Source organism: Pleurodeles waltl, chromosome 10, assembly GCF_031143425.1.
Source record: "Pleurodeles waltl isolate 20211129_DDA chromosome 10, aPleWal1.hap1.20221129, whole genome shotgun sequence".
In the NCBI taxonomy this organism is placed as follows: Eukaryota; Metazoa; Chordata; class Amphibia; order Caudata; family Salamandridae; genus Pleurodeles; species Pleurodeles waltl.
The window spans coordinates 342,090,406-342,110,986 of record NC_090449.1 but is presented as its reverse complement, the minus strand read 5'-3'; the positions used below and the strand labels follow the sequence as shown (position 1 = coordinate 342,110,986).

At 44.0% G+C, this 20,581-nt stretch overlaps 1 protein-coding gene and 1 long non-coding RNA gene across 2 annotated transcripts in view; one reads left to right on the top strand and one right to left on the bottom strand.

Annotated features, from left to right (window-relative positions):
- Positions 1-14,348, bottom strand: part of IGFALS (insulin like growth factor binding protein acid labile subunit) — a 33,013-nt gene extending 18,665 nt beyond the window's left edge. Inside the window, exon 1 of the mRNA XM_069210559.1 lies at positions 14,149-14,348. Within this exon, the coding sequence (XP_069066660.1) occupies positions 14,149-14,155 (7 nt within the window). The 5' untranslated portion in view covers positions 14,156-14,348. The remainder of the gene's footprint in view (positions 1-14,148) is intronic.
- LOC138260761 (uncharacterized) lies at positions 8,969-9,541 on the top strand. Its single transcript, XR_011198970.1, has 2 exons — positions 8,969-9,218; positions 9,310-9,541. It is a non-coding gene; the product is annotated as an uncharacterized lncRNA (long non-coding RNA).
- Positions 14,349-20,581: the final 6,233 nt, after the last annotated feature.

Genomic DNA, 20,581 nt, shown 5'->3' with positions numbered 1-20,581 from the left:
CAACATCTGGCTGGTGGGGTCTTCTGTCCCCTGCATCTGTGAAGATTCTCCAACACAGGTGGGGGTTCTGAGGGGTCCTCTCTGCCTTCTGTCCAACGTGGGAGATGGTAAGCCTTTGCTTCTACCACTGGGAATGAATCCTTATGCACCACAACTGCTGCAGCAACCAAGGCTTGTTGACTCCAGCTCCAAGGGATCTTCAGGCTCCAGCTGCAATCTGGCAACTTTGAGGGACAGCTTGTAGGTGACTTCAGGGACTCTCCTGCAGCTCCTGGACCCCGCAGCTGGACTTCATCCACCACGGTCGACCCAGCTAATCAGCTACAGAAGGGTGGGCATTGGCTCCTGCACAATCTGGACACTCCTGTGTGGACTGGACTCTGTCCCCGTCTTTTGCAGGTCCTCTTCAGCCGGAATATGCCCTTGGGTTCCACTGGTCCTGTCCTTCTTCTGCATTACCCAACTGCAACATCCCCATGTTAGCCTATGTAAAAAATTATGTAACTTACCTCTCTGCACCCGGCCGCTGGGGACCTTCTAGGTACTTACCTTTTGGGGATCCACTCTCTCCAGTGCTTGTCTAACTACACCATACACTCTGGTCAGAGATTCCCGTTTGCATTCCATTTTTTTTAGTATATGGTTTGGCTCTCATATGGGGCCCTTGCTATTTGATGCTTTCCTAATTACTTGCCTGTGTATATTGTGTTTGTGTTTTTTCATACTTCCAGAGAGAAGTATAACAATTGTAGTCTAGTTTAGTGGGCCTGTAGTATCTTTATTTTTTCATTAATGTGTGGGTCCTTTCATGTGTTATATGTGACTGTGCGACTACTGTGGTATTACAAGTGCTTCACATGCCTTCTAGATAAGTCTTGGCTGCTCACCTCAGCTACCATAGAGAGCCCTGGCTGTCTAGACACTGGAACACTCACTAATAGGGGTTTGCTTGGACCCAGTATAAGGTGTAACACCATAGGTGTCCTCCACACACTGGGCAAGCTTCCTACAATATGTTATGTTATGTTATAGACGAGAGTAGAGAGCAGTGGCATAGAGTGTTGTGTCAGAGAGTGTAGTAGAGTGCGGGTGAAGAGTGTTGTTGCGTAGAGTTGAGTGGCATAGAGTGTAGTGACACAGAGTCGAATGTTGACTTGTGTGGCATTCAGTGGAGTGGTATGTCGTAGAGTGGAGTGGCATAGAGTGAAGTGTCGTAGAGGAGAGTGACGTGTGGTAGAGTGGAGTGGTGTGGAGTGTTGTAGAGTGGAGTGTCATAGAGTGGAGTGGCGTATCTTAGAGATGAGTGGCATGCCATAGAGTGGAGTGGATGTTGTAGAGTAGAGTAGTGTGTCATAGAATAGATTGGAGTGACGTGTCATACAGTGGCATGTCATAGAGTCTCTAAAGTGGAGGGGAGTGAAGTGGAGTGGCATATCATAGTGTGGAGTGGTATATCGTGGAGGGGTATAGACTGTTGTAGAGTGGAGTGGTGTTTCGTGGAGTTGCATAGAATGTCGTAGAGGGAAGTGGCATAGAGTGGTGTAGTGTGCAGTCACATAGCGTGAAGTAGTGTAGTAGTATGTCATGGAGTAGAGTGAAGTAAAGGGGCATGCAATGGCATAGTGGGAGCTGCCTAAAGTGTCATAGTGTAGAGTAGAGTGGTGCAAAGTGAAGTGGTGCAGAGTGACGTGTTGTAGGATCGGGTGGAGTGGTGTGTCAAATAATGGCGTCTCTTATAGTGTCTTAGAGTCGAAGGACATAGAATGCAGTGGTCTGTCATAGATCCGTGTCGCTTGTCGTAGAGTGGAGTGGTGAGTGAGAGAGGAGAGGCATGGAGTGTGATAGACTTGAATAAATGTTGTAGAGTGGGGTGTTGTAGAGTGGAGTGGTGTGTCATATAGGGGAGAGCTGTGTCATAGAATGGAATGGCAGAGAGTGGAGTGGCGTGGAATGTTGTAGAGTTTTGTGGCATAGAGTGCCATAACATAGAGTGGCATGGTATAGAGTTGAGCGGTGTTGAGTAGATTGGCACAGCGTAGAATGGTGTGTCATAGAGCCAAATGGAGTGGCATAGAATGGAGTGGCATCTTGTAGAGTAGTGGAGTGGCATAGAGTGGACTGTCTTAGAGTAGAGTGCTGTGTCATAGAGTGGAGGGCCGTTGAGTGTAGCAAAGTGGAGTTGAGTGGCATAGAGTTGAATGGCGAGTCATAGAGTAGAGTTTAGTGTCATGTCATAGAATGGCATGTCATAGAGTGTCTTATAGTGGGGAACACAGAATGGAATGGCATGTCATAGAGTGGAGTGGCCTGTCATGGAGTGGCATGGTGAATCGTACAGTGAAGCGGTGTGGAGAGTTGTTGAGTGGAGTGGAGTGGAGTGTCATGTAGTGGCGTGGTGTGTCATAGAGTGGAGTGGTGTGTCGTAGATTGGCTTAGAGTGGAGGGATCTAGAGTGGAGTGGTATGTTGTAGAAAAGAGTGGCATGTTATAGAGTGAATGGGCATAAAGTGTCATAGAGTAGAGTGAAGTGTCACAGAGTAAAGTGGGGTGTCATAGAGTGTTGTGGCATGTCATGAAGTGAAGTGGCATGTCATAGAGTACAGTAGAGTGGATTGCCACAGAGTGGAGTGGAGTGTTGAACAGTGTCTTAGAGTAGAGATTCATGGAGTGTAGTGGCATAGAGTGGAGTGGCCTGTTGAAGAGTGGAGTGACATGGAGTGTTGTAGAAAGGAGTGGACTGTTGTAGAATGGAATGGTGTTGTAGTGTGGAGTGGCATGTCATAGAGTAGAGTGGCTTATCGCAGAGTGGCTTACCGCAGTGTAGAGTAGAATGTTTTGGAGTGGAGTAGTGTGTTGTAGAGCAGAGTGGAGAGATGTGTCATACAGTGGTGTATCATAGAGTGTCTTAGAATGGAGTGGCATGAGATAGAGTGGAGTTTTGTGTCATACAATGGAGTCATGTGTTGTAGAGTGGAGTAGCATGGTGTTCAGTGGAGTGGCGTTGAGTGTCGTAGAGTGAAGTGGAGTGTCATAAAGTGGAGTGGCATGTAGAGTGGAGTGGCATGTCACAGAGTGGCGTATGGTAGTGTGTCCTATAGTGGAGGGGCATAGAGTGAATTTGGGTACAATGGAGTGGCTTTTCATAGAGTGGAGTGGCATGCCATACAGAGGAGTGGCGTGTCACACAGCTGATAGCATGTCGTAGAATGGAGTGTCATACAGTGCTGTGTCGTAGAGTGGATTGCCGTGTTGTGGAGTGGTGTGTCACAGACTGGAGTGGCATGTCATAGAGGGGAGCGGTGTGTCATAGTGTGGAGGAGAATGGTTTAGAGTGGAAGGGCCTAAGGTGGATTAGAGAGTTGTAGAGTGTAGCAGCGTAGAGTGGATTGGCGTGTCGTAGAGTGAAGTGTTGCATTATGTAGTGGAGTGGCATGGAGTTTCGTAGAGGTAAGTGGAGTGTCCTGGAGTAGAGTGGTGTTTCATAGAGTGCAGTGTCCTAGAATGGAGTGAAGTGGCATGCATGAGAGTGTCTTTTGTCATATTTGTTTTTTTGTTTTAGATTTCAAAAGGTATTGCTGTGCGTTCTAGATAATTTCAAAAAGGTAACGCAGTAAATTGTTAACTTTTTAAAAAAAATATAAATCAATAAAAATACTTGTCCCTAACTCTAAAGACTTTCCTAAACTGCCTCATTTCTTCATATGCATTACAAAAAAAGCAGTAAGCGTTCTTTCACGTAAAAACACAGATGAAATAGAAAGTGTGGTCTAAACAATATGGGGGTCATTCTGACCCCGGCGGGAGGCGCCCGCCTGGAGGGAACCGCCAGAATACCGCTGCGCGGTCAAAAGACCACCGCGGGTATTCTGGGTTTCCCACTGGGCTGGCGGGCGACCGCCAACAGGCCGCCCACCAGCCCAGTGGGAAACACCCCTCCATGAGGATGCCGGCTCCGAATGGAGCCGGCGGAGTGGAGGATGTGCGACGGGTGCAGTAGCACCCGTCGCGAATTTCAGTGTCTGCTGAGCAGACACTGAAATTCAGGGTGGGGCCCTCTTACGGGGGCCCCTGCAGTGCCCATGCCATTGGCATGGGCACTGCAGGGGCCCCCAGGGGCCCCACGACACCCCATACCGCCATCCTGTTCCTGGCGGCCGAAGCCGCCAGGAACAGGATGGCGGTATGGGGGTCAGAATCCCCATGGCGGCGCAGCAAGCTGTGCCGCCATGGAGGATTCTACAGGGCAGCGGAAAACCGGCGGGAGACCGCCGGTTTTCCCTTTCTGGCAGCGGCTGAACCGCCGCGGTCAGAATACCCTGTGGAGCACCGCCAGCCTGTTGGCGGTGCTCCCGCCGATCCCGGCCCCGGCGGTCCTTGACCGCCGTGGTCGGAATGACCCCCTATGTCTTTTTTTTTTGCAAGGACTTGATTGACCAATAATTTTGTGCTCCGCCATTGCCACGTAACACAGGATACCACAAGGGTCCTGCCTTATACCACTTCCCAAAATATCACTACCTTTTTATCCCATATTGCTTAAAAACAGATGAACAAATTAATATCAAATAACAGAAAAGACCCTTTCCATAGCAAAATCTATATTCTTGCCAAATTTCATACCAATCCATGCAGCCATTTTGCTGTTAAATCCGACTAAAAAGTCAGTGGGAATGCATTTGTGTAAAAACCTGTTTTGAGACCCACCCTTTTTTCTTTGGACCCCCTTACTTATCATCATAACACGTTGCATCATCAATTAATTTAGGAAAGAATAATAGGTCTGCAAAGTTTTCTGGAGATTCATCAAATGGTGACAAAGTTATTAACAGGCAAGAATCTAGAAATCCCTATCACTCCGAATCCTAGACATATTGACAGAGCCCTGTACTATGCAGAGCCATTTTCCACTTTACCATGCACTGTATTCTCACAAACATGTGATCTGCGATTTCATGATTATTATTGTACATACTATTATTTTAAATGGTATAAGTGTTATAGTATAAAAGGGTATAAGCACTGCATGGCATGAAGTAGGTGTGAGTTATAGTTAATGTAGTGTGGCTATTGAGCTGGATACACTGTGTATGAAGATGTGTGAGTAATAATGTTAAGGTGTTTGTGTAAATTATAAATGAATGGAATAAGTATATCTTTACAATATTTAACTTTTGTGTAGTTTAATTTTGGTTTGTAGTGATGCCGAGTGTATAAATGTAAGGTATAACTATAACTTGATTATTTATATGGGCAACATGTAAAAAATACATTTAGGGGCATATTTATGAGCCCCTAGTGCCACCGGAGCGTCACTTTTTTGTGATACTCCGGTGGCGCTATGCCCTGCGCCGTATTTACACTTAACTCCAACTTGTAAATATGACCGCCTCACACGCAGCCCTTTGTGTGGAAGGGGCCTGCAGTAGGTGTTCCTGTGGGCGTGCCACAGCAACACCCATCGTATTTTGATGCTGCCTCAGATTTACAAGTTTTCATAAACGTGCAGCGCCAAAATCTAACGCCACCCCAGGGATGGCGTTAGCAAGGCTCAACGAGGAGGAATACTTCTATTCCTCCTTTTTTTTGCTTTTTCTATGTGTGCTGCATTCTGCAGCACACATAGAAAGAGAAAAATGCCCAAAATTATTGTTTATGTGCGTGAAGGTGACCCTTGTTGCACATAAACAATCATTTGAAAATTACGCTTTGGCACTTCTGTGTGTGCTGCATTCTGCAGCACACACAGAAGTGCCAAATCGCCATTAGTGATTGTGTATGTGCAGGAAGGGAATCCTTCCCGTACATAAACAATCACACCCCTCATTGCAGACAGCTTTGCACGATGGTGCAAGGATGCCTGTGCTGGCAGATAAATTTAGAGCCAGCGCAGGGAACAACATAGGGGTGCGCCGTATTCAATTAAATATGGTGCATCCCTCCGTTGTGAAAATCATGGAGTGCGGTCCATCATTTTCCTATAAATTTGGGCCTAAGTGATCTATTGTTAAAGAAAGTTTCAAAAGGTCTTTGACCGTACACTGGTGCATATTTATACTTTAAGAAATTCACAAGAGTTTACACGTAGACCTAGAAACCATACACTTTGCCAAGAGCAAACATTCTCAGGTATATTTGCTCAAGCGAAGGACTACAAAGTACAAATTCATGTGTAAAACCTTTTTCTGTTTTCTCCAGTGGGAAGATATTTCCTTCCTTGGAAAAACTACTTTGTCTCCACCACCACCATTTTTTTGGAGGTGTTGGTTGTGTCCATATTGGAAAACATTTTAGGCCTCCTCTTGTCAGTAGTAAATGTCCAACCTATTCCAGGATGGGAATAGATTAGAGAGGAGTAAATGCCCTCAAATGTAAAGGTTTATGGGTGTGCACCAACTCAGAGGGAATCCAGCCCTGAAACTACTACTTTCCTCCTGTTTTTAGCCCCTTTGAGTGAATTTGCTCACATGAACATCTTCATGCATGTGCATCTTTTTATGAGAGGAAAGCCAACTTTTAAGATGTATTCCACTCTTACAGTCCTATGTAGCTTTGAGAAAAAGGCCTATAATATGTTGACTCTTGTCGGACCTTGGAAAATGTAAGCCAGTAATTAATCTAGCACTGGGCATATGCTCACAAATAACTCGAAAAAGTGAACTAAGGATGAACATTAAGCATTTTGCTCAGAATTACACAATATGGTCAAGACGAGGTCAGACTGTGAGGGGTCAGTTGATCATTAGTTGGCAACCTACACACTAGACAACAAATATAATCTGGATGTATTTACAGTAACATTGTGAAATCGAGTGAATGCTGAAAAGTATTCAAAGCCTTACTCTGATTAAACCTAGCCTGAAGAGACCCTGCTGTATGGTACTGTAGCATCTTATAGCACGTTCTACCCCGATATGGGGCACTGACGCGCTTGCCTACACAGGTAAGACTGTACTCCGTGTAGGGTGTGTGGTTAGAAGTTTGTTGCATCATCCAATAATACGAGGATGAGTATATCTTGGACAACATCGTGGATAATACAGACAAGTCTCCCTTGTGTCCCATAACAATTATACAACATAACGTGCATATGAGAATATATATAGAGAGCGCGGTTTCCCTTATTGTTTAATCATTTAACGTTATTCCTTTATGATAGTAAGAGTTAAGGTCCCACCCAGGCAGCGGTTAGCATTTGTGTCTCTTTCACTCTTTTACTAACCTATTATGTACTACCGATGCATCCCATATCTGGTGGAATTTATTTCGGCCTCCTTGCCTGTGTATACTGACCTTCCCCCTTCGCACCAGTCAATGCTGCTTTTCCATTCTGTAATGGGTAAGGTTTGTAGGCTGGCCCAGCTTCAAGCACTATCCTTTTTGGTCTATATAACTATAAGGGCATATGTAAAAAACTGTTTTTAGTACGTATTCATTGTTTGTCGGTCCCAGGCTCCCAGGATAATGATGCCCAGTTCTAGACCTAGACCAGTTTTTCATCCAATTCTTTCAGGACCTTTGACAAGTAATGTTTTATTGAATGGCATTGCCATATTGTGTGCACAAATGTACCTCCTTCACCGCAACACCTCAGACAAGTATCACTCACTGCCCTTTTAAATGCATGCAGGTTGGCTCTGGTGTAACATATCCTGTGAAAGATTTTAACTGTAACAGTCAGCATCTTGGTCTCACTGAGACTTCCTTGGGTTGTATAGCCAGCTGCTCCCATCATATGTCCTCCAGTGTGCCTGTGTCAGTCCCCCAAAGTGATTTCAGATTAGTTCACTCTTTTTGTGTATTGTTCCAACTATCAGTGAGATCGCCTTCTAAGTGATCTTTCTGTCTAGGAACCTCCCTTCTAATGGTGCTTCTTCTGGGATCTCTGCCTCTTTGCAGATGTGAGATCATATAGCAAGCCTAAATTGTGTATAATGAACTAGTCAGGAGTCAGGCAGTGTGTATTCAAATGTAATTGTGTGAATAGTTAGATGTCAGTACAATACTCTACTTCAGGATATGCCAATATTCCTATGCCCTACCTCCGGGTAAACTTTCCGAGAAGTGTCAGCCGTGGCAACTGTTTCCAGTCCATAATAAGGTCCCGACTTTGTTGCCCACCTTTCCACCCTGTGGCAGTCCTAGTTTTTGACCCTATGTGGTAAGTGTTTCCATGTCATGTCTGATAACCAGGGTCCAGTTATTGTGTTCTAGTATGCAGAACATAAAAGTGTGATGATTGAAGAGATGGAGTTGCGGTTTGGTTTATAGTTATTTGCATGCAAAGCCTACTTGAAGGTACTGCATAGGTTATTCATTTTGGGGTCTTAAGGACCTGGGTGGGCATGGATGGGAAGGGGGAGACAGAGATCCGCCTGCACTGACTAAAATAAAATTATACTTTGTGAATTTAGCTTAATGTTAAGAAGGGGTCGTAGAATGTATTTTGCAACAACTTGCAGGGAAGGCTTTGTTTGGGTCCTCCATTTGCCAGCAGAGAAGAGCAGATATATTCAGTTATTGAATGTTTGTCTAGATGGTAGGTAAGTGGGGATGTCTGGCTTTGTGGGATGGGAGCATATTGGATTATAGGCACCACGGTTAGCCGCTCTGTCATAGTAAAGTAAGGGGAGACTAGCAGCATATGTTTATTATTAGTAGCAGCGGTGGATTCTTTATGGGAGCGTCAGGACGTAGCCCCCATGTATTTGTTACCCCCTAAAAATGCATTTAGAAGATTTATATTCCTGGCCGTGGTGCTTTTATTTTAGCCACGGGCACATTGCAGGCAGCAGAATTTCACTTCATGAGTGGATGGGGGGACGGGGAGCACCATTATAGACAGCACAAGAAGATTGTCTGGGTCTGAAGACGTGTAAGTGTGCATGTCGGGTTTGGAGGGTGTCTTCCGGCGATCATCCCGACATGCGCACATAAGGCCTCTCCTACCAGCACAACGTTAGTGAGCTGGGGGTCATAACAGGAGCCTACCGGTCTCCTGAGTAGTGTTGACTTTGCCTGCTGACATAAACAGCAAGGGAGCAGCTTCTGGATTGGCTTTAGAAGCAAAGAGCAGGCCTAGTCTTGGAGGCAGCATTGCGATGGGATGTTTAGCTTACAGAAGAAAATGGCCACTTGCTGCCAGTCGTTTACTGTTTCCGCCTCATCATGCTCAGCCCTTGGAGTAGCAAAGACGAGGGTGAGGAGCAGCGCGCCAGAGAGTAAGTAACTTATAATTTTAGAGCTCTCCACCCCATTTCATCTGCTCTTAACCCGAAGTGACTTAAGTGCTGCCTATTACCTTCTTTTCAGTGATTCTCTGTGCTGGAGTTACATCGCAAATCCAATTAGCGATTCATTAAAACGGCGAGGCGAGCACAATGCCAAGAGAATGCTTCAGGAGGCAAGCGGTGGATGGAGGAGTTTACTGTGGTTTTCTCGTTACATATTCATTTGACATGGATGGTGCTGCCGATTTTACCTTCGCGCTCACGGTGCTATTGGCTTTGAGCAGGGTCAATAAACGGAGGCCTCTGTTTTGTTACCATGTCTCCTCTCTTCTTTTTACCAAACATATGCAGCTGGCGACTTCAATGTTATTTATTGTCTTTAAACACATCTGTTGCGTCTCTCAAGAGAGTGGGGTGTAGCTCTTTTTTGCTGCAGAAGGCGCAGCGGTACAAAGTGTGTATGTGCACTTCCATCCCTGCATAGATGCATTAGGTAGACTTTCTTTTTAGCTGGACCAGTGGATTAATTCCGTGACTTTATTCGCTCTCTGCTTCTCCTCCAAGCCATTTAGCTTCCCTAGGGCGGTGACTTAGCGCTATAATAAAACGGTAACAGAAAAGATGTACACACTACAGTAGATCGCGCAGCATATATTTACATAGCCAATAAGTGATTTACCATTCCAAAGTAATTTGCAATGTCCTGGTGCAGAGCAACACTTCAACAAATGCACATAGAAACTATTGAATTAAGGTCAGGGAGGTGTGTTCCTTCAGGCTACGCTGGGTCTTTGGAAAGAAATGTCAGACTTTTATTTTATGATGGCTTCCTTGTTGACAGGCCGTTCGCAGAGTTTAACGCTGCTTTATGTGTTTTCTTTTAGTTCCATTATGCCCCCTCCCCAATGCCCAAGAACCACATTGTTTTAGTTGAGAAGGACTGAAAAAAGAGGTGAACTCCCGGCATGCCAGTGTCAAGCAAGGGTAACTATTTTGAGGTAAACTGTGACAGGATCTTGCTAAGATCGTAAAGAATGCCATCAATGGTAGGACTGACCCTCTATTGCCATCTGTATTCGGAATAAACAAAATGCATCTAAAGCAGTGAGGTTCAAAATGCTGCTCCAAGCTAATAATGTTAGAGACACCCCTAGACAGTTCTGTAGAAGTCAACGAAACCGCAATTAAGGGAGGGTGTGTTTTTTGTTGTTCCCTTAAAAAAATGCTTATTTCCTACCATGTACTGGTACCAAATGTATTTATTGCTGTCATGTTCCCGCTTTATTGAAACATTACCATTGTCAGAATGTGTGCAGTGCTGCGTGATAGCTTGATTGATGGTAATTTGACTGTAGGCAGACTTTTCCTCTGTGGATGGCGCGCTGAGCTCCTTTCTCGAGGAAGGGGTTATTTATCACAGATGCATTAATGCCTGGGCAATTCATACAAAGGAAACGTGTAATTGTGAGTGCCTGCTGCTTTCTGAAATTTCCTCTAAAGTTCACCATTTGCTACTCCTTTTTTCAGAATGCCCTTGGGGAAGCCGCCTCCTAAACCCCCATTTTATCCATTGGGCTCACTTGCTTTTCTCGCTTTTGAAATAACTCTCTTCCACAACTTTTACGCCCCACCATTTTCAAATGGCACCAGTGGTCCCTATATTACATTACATTTGACTGCAAGATCGCTGAATGATGGAGTATTATCAATCAGGGGTGGTAAGGAACTATTCTGAAGCGATTAATTAACCAAGAAAGATGGTTCCTCCAGGATTTATTATCATGGGCAGTGTGGTGTTTTCTAACACGCCGATATGCTTATCTTGGGAATAGCCAGGCTTTCACTTCTCATCTGAACTTTAAATGTTACTGAAAGTAGAGTATTTTTGCAAGTAAGGAGCTCCAGAGTTTGACCACTTAAACCAAGTAAGCAGATCCTCCTATGGTTTTCTTAATGTAAGTTGTTATGAAAACAAAGCTCAAGTTTAAAATGCAGTGTCCTGTTTTGTCTGCATTGTTTGAGTTTACCTTGCAGGTACAGTGGTCCTTTTCCCTGGAAAGCTCTTTGGATGGAGCAGACAGACTTAGACATTGCTCCTCATAGTACTGGTAAACAGTGAAGTGCTTGTAGGATAAGGTTATGTATTTTATGGGCTGGCGGTTTAGCAGACCTCTTGCTACAGTGTTCTGCATTTCTTGTTGTTTGCATATGATGAAACCGGTGCTCCAAGGTGTAGACTACTTGCATGCTCGAATTTGGAGATCACCGTTGTGAGTTTTGGCTTATAGTTTTGTTGGTATCCAAGATATGGGAAGATATGTAAAAAAAAATGTATTGTGTAGAAATTAACCTTATGGAGATAGTTATAGATCTGACTCCATGACTAGCCCTAGGTTCCTCATCTCTCTTGACATATTTGGTGGGACACATAAATCATTGGGCCATATGACCATAGGTTCATGTTTGTATTATTGCCCACAGATCATGATCTCTATTTTTGCTGTGTTGAACTTTAAGTGGTGCTCATTATCCAAATGTCTGCGACACAAAGGCACTTAGGTTTAAATCTCTGGAGGCCTTCTGGCCCATTCAGGATAAGGAGAATTTGTGTATCATCATAGCTGTAGCACGTAAGATTAAATTATGTAATTAGGTATGGTAAGGGTGCCAGGTAAATACTGAATAAGAGAAGGGACATGATAAATCCTTGTGTAAAGCTGAAATGTAGCATCTGAGGTGTGGATGTAAAAGGTGGAAATGGAAGATTATGCTTTTTCTGTCAATAACATATGGATTAATCCATGAAGTAGCACTTTCTCGTATACCGATGTGGAAAAGTCTTTTAAAGGCTGCCAATAAGTCAAAAAGTAAAATGGTGTCAACTCCTGACATAAACAGAGTTGTCGTTTTTTCAGAGTCTGGTATAATAAAAATGGTGGCATAATCAGAGCCTTGATAGCACCCAAACCCTGACATAACATCAGCCCCGGTTTAACCATCAAGGATATTATCTCTAATTTGATGTAATGAGAACTCTGCCAAAATCTGCCACCTAACTGCATGGCAACAAACTGGAGAAGCGGATTTTTATACAGTAGAAGCGAATTTCTGAAGCATTCCATCATTTGGACAAGTAGATCCTGTATAAATTCCACATCTATTGTGGCAGCATTCCGACTATTAGTTAAGAAGATGCAGAAAAACCCAGGAGTGTGAGAGGCACAGAATCGCACTCATATACCTCTCTTTTCTTCTCAACTACTGTTTCGCGAACTCATTTTATATACTTGCATTAGGACAAATGACACCCTTGCTAAACCGATGAACAGGCAGTTAGTTGATAGCTCACACCCAAAAACAACCCTGGAATTGTTCTCCTGTTTCTTTGCTGTTATACACAAATGAATTCAGATGGAGACCTAAAGACACCATCCACACGCCTTAGGGTGGGTGTCTAAGGTGCATATAGAGCCTACCCATATGTAGAACTCCTGCGCCTTTTTCTCAAAAATCAAAACCTTTCCATTCTACAATACACTAATGCGTCCCCAGTAATTGCCAGTGCCTGAGATTAATTGGAGCATTCCATGCATCACCTGTTGTATACTCCAGTGTGATACTCTTGGGCACCCAAGCACTCGGCTGGGTTAACGAAGGCCTGCCCCCGATGCCTCCTGCATGGGCATGCCTTTGTTAAACTGTTTTGCTTTATGAGGTTCTACATTCAGGGATAGGGCGAAGAGCAATGGCAGATCTACCTCTTAAGACCCATAACTTCTCCGTTCCCAATTTCCATTATCAACAGACAACGCGACCAACCAAGCGCTGCTCTTTCGTTTGCTGAGGAATGCCCCAAACTCGAGAGAAGCCTTTCTTTCTTCGGAATGCTCTGTTTGGACTAAAGCAGAACTCCGCCTTTTGCAAGTAAGAAGGAAGCTCTTCCAAAGAATTGGAAATCTTCTGTGAAGGGTAAACAAAGATGTCAATTGCGTCTGCCCACAGCACCTCAATGGTGTCAGTAGCGTTGGAAGGATGCAATAGACCCTAGAGCAAGCAAGAAAAAAATTAGGCCCCAGCACTGTGAGATAGGTACAAAAATGTGGCAACAATCTGGCCCAGGTGACACTGCACCTGCCGCACCATTGATAGCTACGCCCTTGAACAGTCTTCATTTTACCAGTATCGGAAATATAAACATCTGACCGGGACCTTTTAGCTGGGAAAAAAAGAGACCTGCACAGGTCTATCTATGTCGCTGAGGTAATCAATCTGCCAAATTGAATTATATTATGAATTTGCATAATTTCCCTCCACCCGCTCCTTCCCACACTCCAATACAAGGTCATTTAAAATGATCCGCAAACATGTATGCAACAGAGAGATGTATTCCAAAGTGGACAGACTCGCCCATTATCATTCCAAGGTCGATAATACGAATGCCAACTCTGTCAGGCAAGGAACAGTTAAGTTGCCGGACTTATTGCGAATGTCAGCAATTTCTTTTGTGGGCAAAAAAGCGAAAGGCGGGCCTAAGGGAAGCTACTTAATTGATCCCATTTCGAATGAGATACCTAAAAGATATCAGGCCTCAAATTTAACCAAACATTAAGCAGGGAAGACCCGAAAACTAAACCTGTAATAGAGCTCCACATTTGAGCACTACACGGACCTAAATACGTGCAGCCTTTTAAATTGAAATTGACAATTTCATAGAGAAATAAATGTTTTTCGCTCATCGGCTGCATTTCGGTAACCCCGGGCGTGTTCTATCCTGGGCCGACCAAACTGTTAGCGTTATAGCGCCCTGAAGACTGAAAAACATAAATCAATACAAAAGTAATCACCCATTTAGGCCCTGGCACAGGTCTGGTACAGCGCCCAGAAGCGCCCCTCTCTCACCTCCCTCAGCCCCAAGCCTCACCTGTCATGATGGCGACCTGCACAGCAGCCACCTCTCGATCCTGCGGCGAGCACACCTCTGAGGGGGCTTCAGGAGCATTGACTTTGCACAGCTTCAGAGCACAAAGGCTCGCTCTCTTTCTCTCTCTCTCTCTCTTCAGCGGCGTTAACTCTTCCCCTGCTGGCGAGGACCGCTGTGCCAACCTCTCGTTGCTCGTTGTGTGAGGCCCGTGGTGGTGTAAACAGTGACCTGTATGTCACCAAGCCAAGTTCCAGGAACTCCACCTGGGGACGTCTACCGTTTTAGATACTGCTAGGCAATGCTTACATCAGGCATGTTTACCACTTAAAACATGAAGAGGAGTTATACTACATGAACAATATTCTAGCGTGCACTTTCAAAAACATTTGAAATTCCCCAAATTAAAAGGAAACGCAGGCATTTATAAAGCAAATAGGTCTGATTTTAATGTGTTAAGGTACACACACATGCGCAAATGCGCATAGACTGTTTTGTGCATTTAACTGCATATTGCCTCTTTCTGTGCGTCCTATATCTGTGCCCTGTTTCTTATTCTCAGCAAAGCAAGCCTGAACTGGCTGTAGGGGGCATTGGGTGTTTTCCCAGTAGGTTGGAAGGATGGAGGCTGTTTTTTCAGCATTGGGTGCCGGTTTTGCAATATTGGCCCCCAGTAACAAAAGAACAAAAGCAGCAGTGCTTCGTCACTCCTCCCCCCCCCACCCCACCCCCGCCCCTGCAACCAGACCCAGGGGATGGTCTGACAAAATCGCCAGGGCTGCTTTGAGTTCTCAGCCCAGCCCTGACATTAATTTGCCGCATGACCCAATGAGGAAAGCTTAAGGAATAAAAGTCAGCAACATGGAAAGTTTGGGTAAAATAAACAGGGCACAAAAAGAGATAGGATGCATTGAGGCTTAGCTCAAATATTTTATGTTATGCCTCTATGCAAACTGTCTCTTTCTGCAAAAGCAAATAGCGGAAATTTAAGGAGCTCTTATGCCAGCATGAAATATTTTGGAAGTTCTATTCTTTAGTAAGAACACATGATCTGCTCCCAAATATCACCTCATAATTTTTTGAAAATACATAATGGGCTATTCACAAAGGTAATTTACTCTTGTGAGTAATTTCCATATGGAATATACTATTACATGGTTGAGTAACCACACTACTTTTGGCTAGTCACAAAATCAAAGTGTATAGCTTCTCAAAATGTAGTCCTACCCGCCTCTACCTCATAAAAAAGGAAGTAGAAACAATTTACAAGTGTAATTTACTATTGCCAAAAAAGAAATACTAGTAAATCCAGTACTACACATGGCCAACCTTCTCCCAACCTCAAATGCGGGGTTACTTTTGTGGGCCAACCAATATTTCCCTTCTTTCTGGTTATTTCTGGCCCTTTGAAACATACTTTCATTCCCCCCCCAACCTTATAAAAACCATATGCTGATATAATATACTGTACAACTTGTCTGGAGTGCATTGACTCAAAGATGGGAATAAGTGGGGAATACCTGTAGGGGGGGAGTTGATGGCTGCGAATGATATACCTAAAGTTGCTAGCTCTGGTGAATTCCACCCTGAGTGGGTACTAATACAAAACCAATCACAAGTGGCGGGAGAGAAGCCAGCTAATATCAGTAGTTGGAATATAACAGGACTTAAAGCTAAAATGTTCATCCCAGAATCGGGGAGTTTCATAGATGAACATATGATCTGTGTGTTCCAGGAAATGCAGTCAATGGAACATAAGGATAGGCCAGGGTAGAAGAGCTACTGGGTCCCAGCAAATAGGGTGACCTCTGGTAGACCCTCAGGGGGCCTACTAATTTGGATCAGCAGGTCCCTTACATGTCAAGTGAGTGAACTGGAGATAGAGTGTCCCCATTAACAGGGCCTAGTTCTGTGTACCCACAAAGAGCATTCGCTACTAATAGTAAATAACTACAGCAGGAGCGCTGGAAGTGGTCGTGAATCAGAAGCTTTGAGCGCCCTGGATAAACTGCTAGTTAATAGAAATAACATCCATTACATTTTGATTGCTGGGGATTTTTTAATACCACATTTGAGCCTACTCATTGGCACAGAAGCCTTATTTGGAAGAGGATAGTTTCTGGGGTATCCTGCAACTACTGAAGAGCAATGGTCCTAGATTGACCAGAGCTGCTCTCCAAATTGTAAACATCATGCTTGCCCACGGCCTCTGCGCATGCAAAGGGCATACCCGATCCGATGCAAATCCCTCTCCTACATTCAGACGAGGGACTTGTAGAAGTTACCTTGTTTATCTCTTATTAGATACACGCCTTTGGGGACATATGGTAGACATGGCAGTGGTGGAGCATGAGGAAAGTGACCACAACCCACTGGTGCTTGTTACTAGGGGTCTGCTACCTGTAATTGGGCCCCCAGTTTCCAGGGAACTGGATCAGCATATCGTTATGACAAACAATAGACTGAATGTTAGGTGGGAAACCATTAATTCCTCCCTGTGCGCAATTGCAACTATGTATAGTCTACTGGCAAATCAAATGGAACTAATGCTCCAATTTGGGCAAGATGGAGGAGGAATTCTGGCTGAACACCTAAACTTATTTGACTACTTGAGGGAGCTATTTGTTAAGGAGTCCACGAGCAACTTGGCAAACAAGCAAAACGAAAAGGTGGTATAGCAAATCTGGGCAGTTTGGCAAACAAGAGAAACGAAAAGGTGGTATAACAAATCTTGCTAAAATTAGGTTATTAAAGTATCTCAGATGGGGAACAGAGATGTAATTAAATAAGCATGTAAAATGTACAGGGTGGAGGTGTCCAAGGCACAAAGAAGTTGGGAAGAGAAGTGCTGGACAGCCCTTCTGGAGGCAGCAAAAATAACGACGCCAGAAAGTTCTGGAAATTGGTTTCAAATGGCTGTGACGAATCACAACCCCTGAATGGGGCACCAATTCTTCCTGATGAGTGGGTCAATGAGTTTAGCTCTATTTACTCCACGAGTGAAGAGCTAGTCCCCTCAGTGAGGAAAGAGAGTCTTCTCCCTATTGAATTCCCCTTAGCTTAGACCAAGGCAGCAATATCTTCCCTCAAATGGGGCAAAGCTCCCGGCCTTGATAAGATACCGGGTGACCTCTACAAATCAAACCTTGATGTCTGGGCTCCTTACATCAACAAGGTTTATAACGCAGTGGCTGCAGGCACATCCATCCCTTGTACATGGAAAGGAGCAGAAATAGTCCCCCTGTACAACAAGGGAAATCTTAGCAATCAATCCAAACTATCAGCCTATAAGCCTGTTAGATAACTTTCAGAACATTTTTGCAAAGCAGATTCTGAACCGCTTGGAAGAGTGGATTGAGGAAATGGGGGCCATCTTGAGTCAGAAGGCAGGATTTAGGCCTGAAGTTAGTACAATATGACCAATAGTGAGGTTTATGGCAATCAGATGGAAGACAGTGGATATCAGTGGAGGGAACTTACATGTTGCCTTCATCGATCTCCGAGCAGCATTCGACCTGGTCCCCAGACACAAGCTCTGGAACCTAATAAGTAAAAAGGGAGTTCCAAGTGGACTCCTGGACCTAACTTTTCGGCTCGACGAAGGGACCTTTGCCAGAATCAGATGTGGCAGGGACGGTGAACTGACAGATCCAGTTGCTGTTGAGAAAGGGGTGTGGCAAGGTTGTGTCCTTGCCCCAACCCTCCTTCTCTTATATATACACAAATGCAGTAAGTACAACTGTGTAAGTGATTTACTATGATTGGCTGGTCGGAAAATCCCAGGACTGTTCTATGCAGACAACACCATCATCTTAGCAAAATCCCCCATGGGACTCCAAAATCTTGTCCATCACTTCTGTCTGTTCCGCAAAGGCTTTGACCTTGGGGTAAATGTTGGAAAAACAAAATTTATGCTTTGTTCTCAGGGGAAGAAAAAGATGAGAGCTAGCGTAAGAATTAATTCTATTATTTTAGACAGAGTTAATGAAATTGATTATCTGGGGGTGAAACAGATGGACTCTGGCAAATGGGACACACATATTAACAAAAGTGCACATGTAATTTGTCAAAGAGGAGGGGCCTTGGGCCATAAAGCTAAATCAGCTGTAAGAACTGCCCTGAACCCCGTAGTGGAAATATACAAGGCCCAGGGGTGCCGCCCTATATGGGGCAGAACTGTGGGGTTTTGATAGCCAGTTGAACATATTACAAATTAACGAAAATAACTTTATTAGATACATAACCAGGCAAGGGAAGGGCACTCCACTAGTACCTCTAAGACTAGATCTTGGGTTAAATAAGATTGTTGACATTGTCAATCCGAAACCACTTTTATACTGAATCTGACTCTGGAAGGCGGAGGAACTGGTGCCTTTTAAGAAGGGTATGAGAGATTTGCTTAAGTGCGCGAATTGCCTCAACGGGGTCAAATGGCTGTGGAAATGAAATCGGCCTGGACGGATTTAAGTCTCCCCCAGTTCTGGGGAGACCCTGAATCGATCCTGGCTAACGCGGCCAAGCTTGTTAAACATAGTTACTGGAGAAAGGTAAATGATCCGATCTCCCAGAGCAGTGGGTTGGGTCGTTTAACGTCAGATTTTTACCTGTCAAACACAAGACTTTGGCTGAATACTTTTTTGACTTGACCATACCTGCCCATGCCCGTTCTCTATTTCTTCAGTTCAGATATGGCACCCTTCCAGTCAATGTATTTACTGCCCAATGGTTGATAAACAGCTCTCTCCATAACAAATGTAAATTGTGCCAGTTAGGCATGGAATCAATTGAACACTTTCTCTTTTTTTGCCCGAAATACAAGATTCCCAGGAAAAAATGGATTATTCCACTTTGTAAATTATTACTCCTGCATGAACATGTCAATGCATACAGAATCTGTAAAAGTGATGCATCCACAGTGGTTGTAAGGGCCATTTCAGGTTTTTGTCGGCTGCCAGGTCCATCCGCCGTAGAGCCCTTAAAGCACTTGGCTGGGATAGCCCAAACTTGAACCCACTTGGTCACTATAGGTTAGAGCCCCAAAATACCTGGTGGGGGTTGCACAGAAAAAGAGCACACATTGCATATTTTGCACAAATCATTCAGCCTAGCCTTAAAGCGTGGCACTTCAAAGTATATGGCGAAAGCGGATCACAACATTAAGAACTAATGTCCTCGCAAAGTCTTGTACTTGGTTATTAGCTCTGCCCTGAATAGGAATGGTTGTTATCCGGTCTTTGATTAAACTGTACTTTTAGACTAAAATAACCATAGCACACACCAAACGCTGAGAATGTATATTTATATGTCTATTGATTTTATAGGGTTGTGTACTCTCGTTCTTTTTATTTTTATCACTGCAGGTTTTAACTTGTTTGTATTTTTTAGGATTTTTTTAACCAGTGAAGCTATAAAGGACCTTGTAAAATATCCTCAAGAAGTATCTGAAGATGAAACCTTTTTCTATTTTTTTTTGTTTTGTTGTGACTTTCACTTGATTATGAGATTTTATGTTTCAATATGTCAATAAACAATACAATACTGTACAACTACTGATCTATTGCTAGACTACATTTCTTAACATAAACTTGGAAAGAGAAACAAGGAGACAACTTCAAGAATATGTGGAACAAAGTCATATCATCTACAAACATAGATCCAGATTCAAAGGAGTACCAAACCCACCTAAACCTTAAGGAAGGAAAAGGTTCTTCTTTCCATGGAGGAGGATAATGAAGGTGCCCTGAACTTCTTTGACCTGTTCTCAGCCTACAGCAGTGTTGACTATGCAAGACTACTGGAAAGGCTTGAACAGTGGCCAAGTATCTGTGGGCCTGTGATGCAAAGGGTACAATCTCTTCTAACAAACAATAGTCAAAGCATGAGAATCAGATAAACTGAATCATTCACATGTTTAGTAAGCTGTGCCCTCAATGAATATCCCTTGTGTACCTTTTTGAATATCTATGACTGCTCCTGTCACACCTCCTCATATGCTAAACACATTTTTGTATCCGTGTTCACACTCCTGTTGACCATTCATTTACTTATGTGTTTGTAACTTTCAAATACCCAAATGCATTATGTACCAAGAACAGCTTCTGAGTCAGTAGGAACAACTTTTGATTCCAAGGTCCAACCTTGCAGCATATGAGTGGTCTCATATGCCCAAGTACCATCACATATAGTTGCTGGTTTCCAGGTCCAACCTCACACCCTTCCTCCTGCGAATAGCATCTTCTACACATCAGCACGACTCATCAAGGGGCAAAGAAGTTCAACCACATTACTTAAACTAAATGACCAACAATGGCTACCCCTGCAGGTCCAGATCATCTTCAAGATCAGTTGCTTCACTACCAGGCTCTTTACAACACGACTCCTGTGTACCCAGTGATCAAACTAACAATATCTGGACTGATGAATCATTATACTTAAT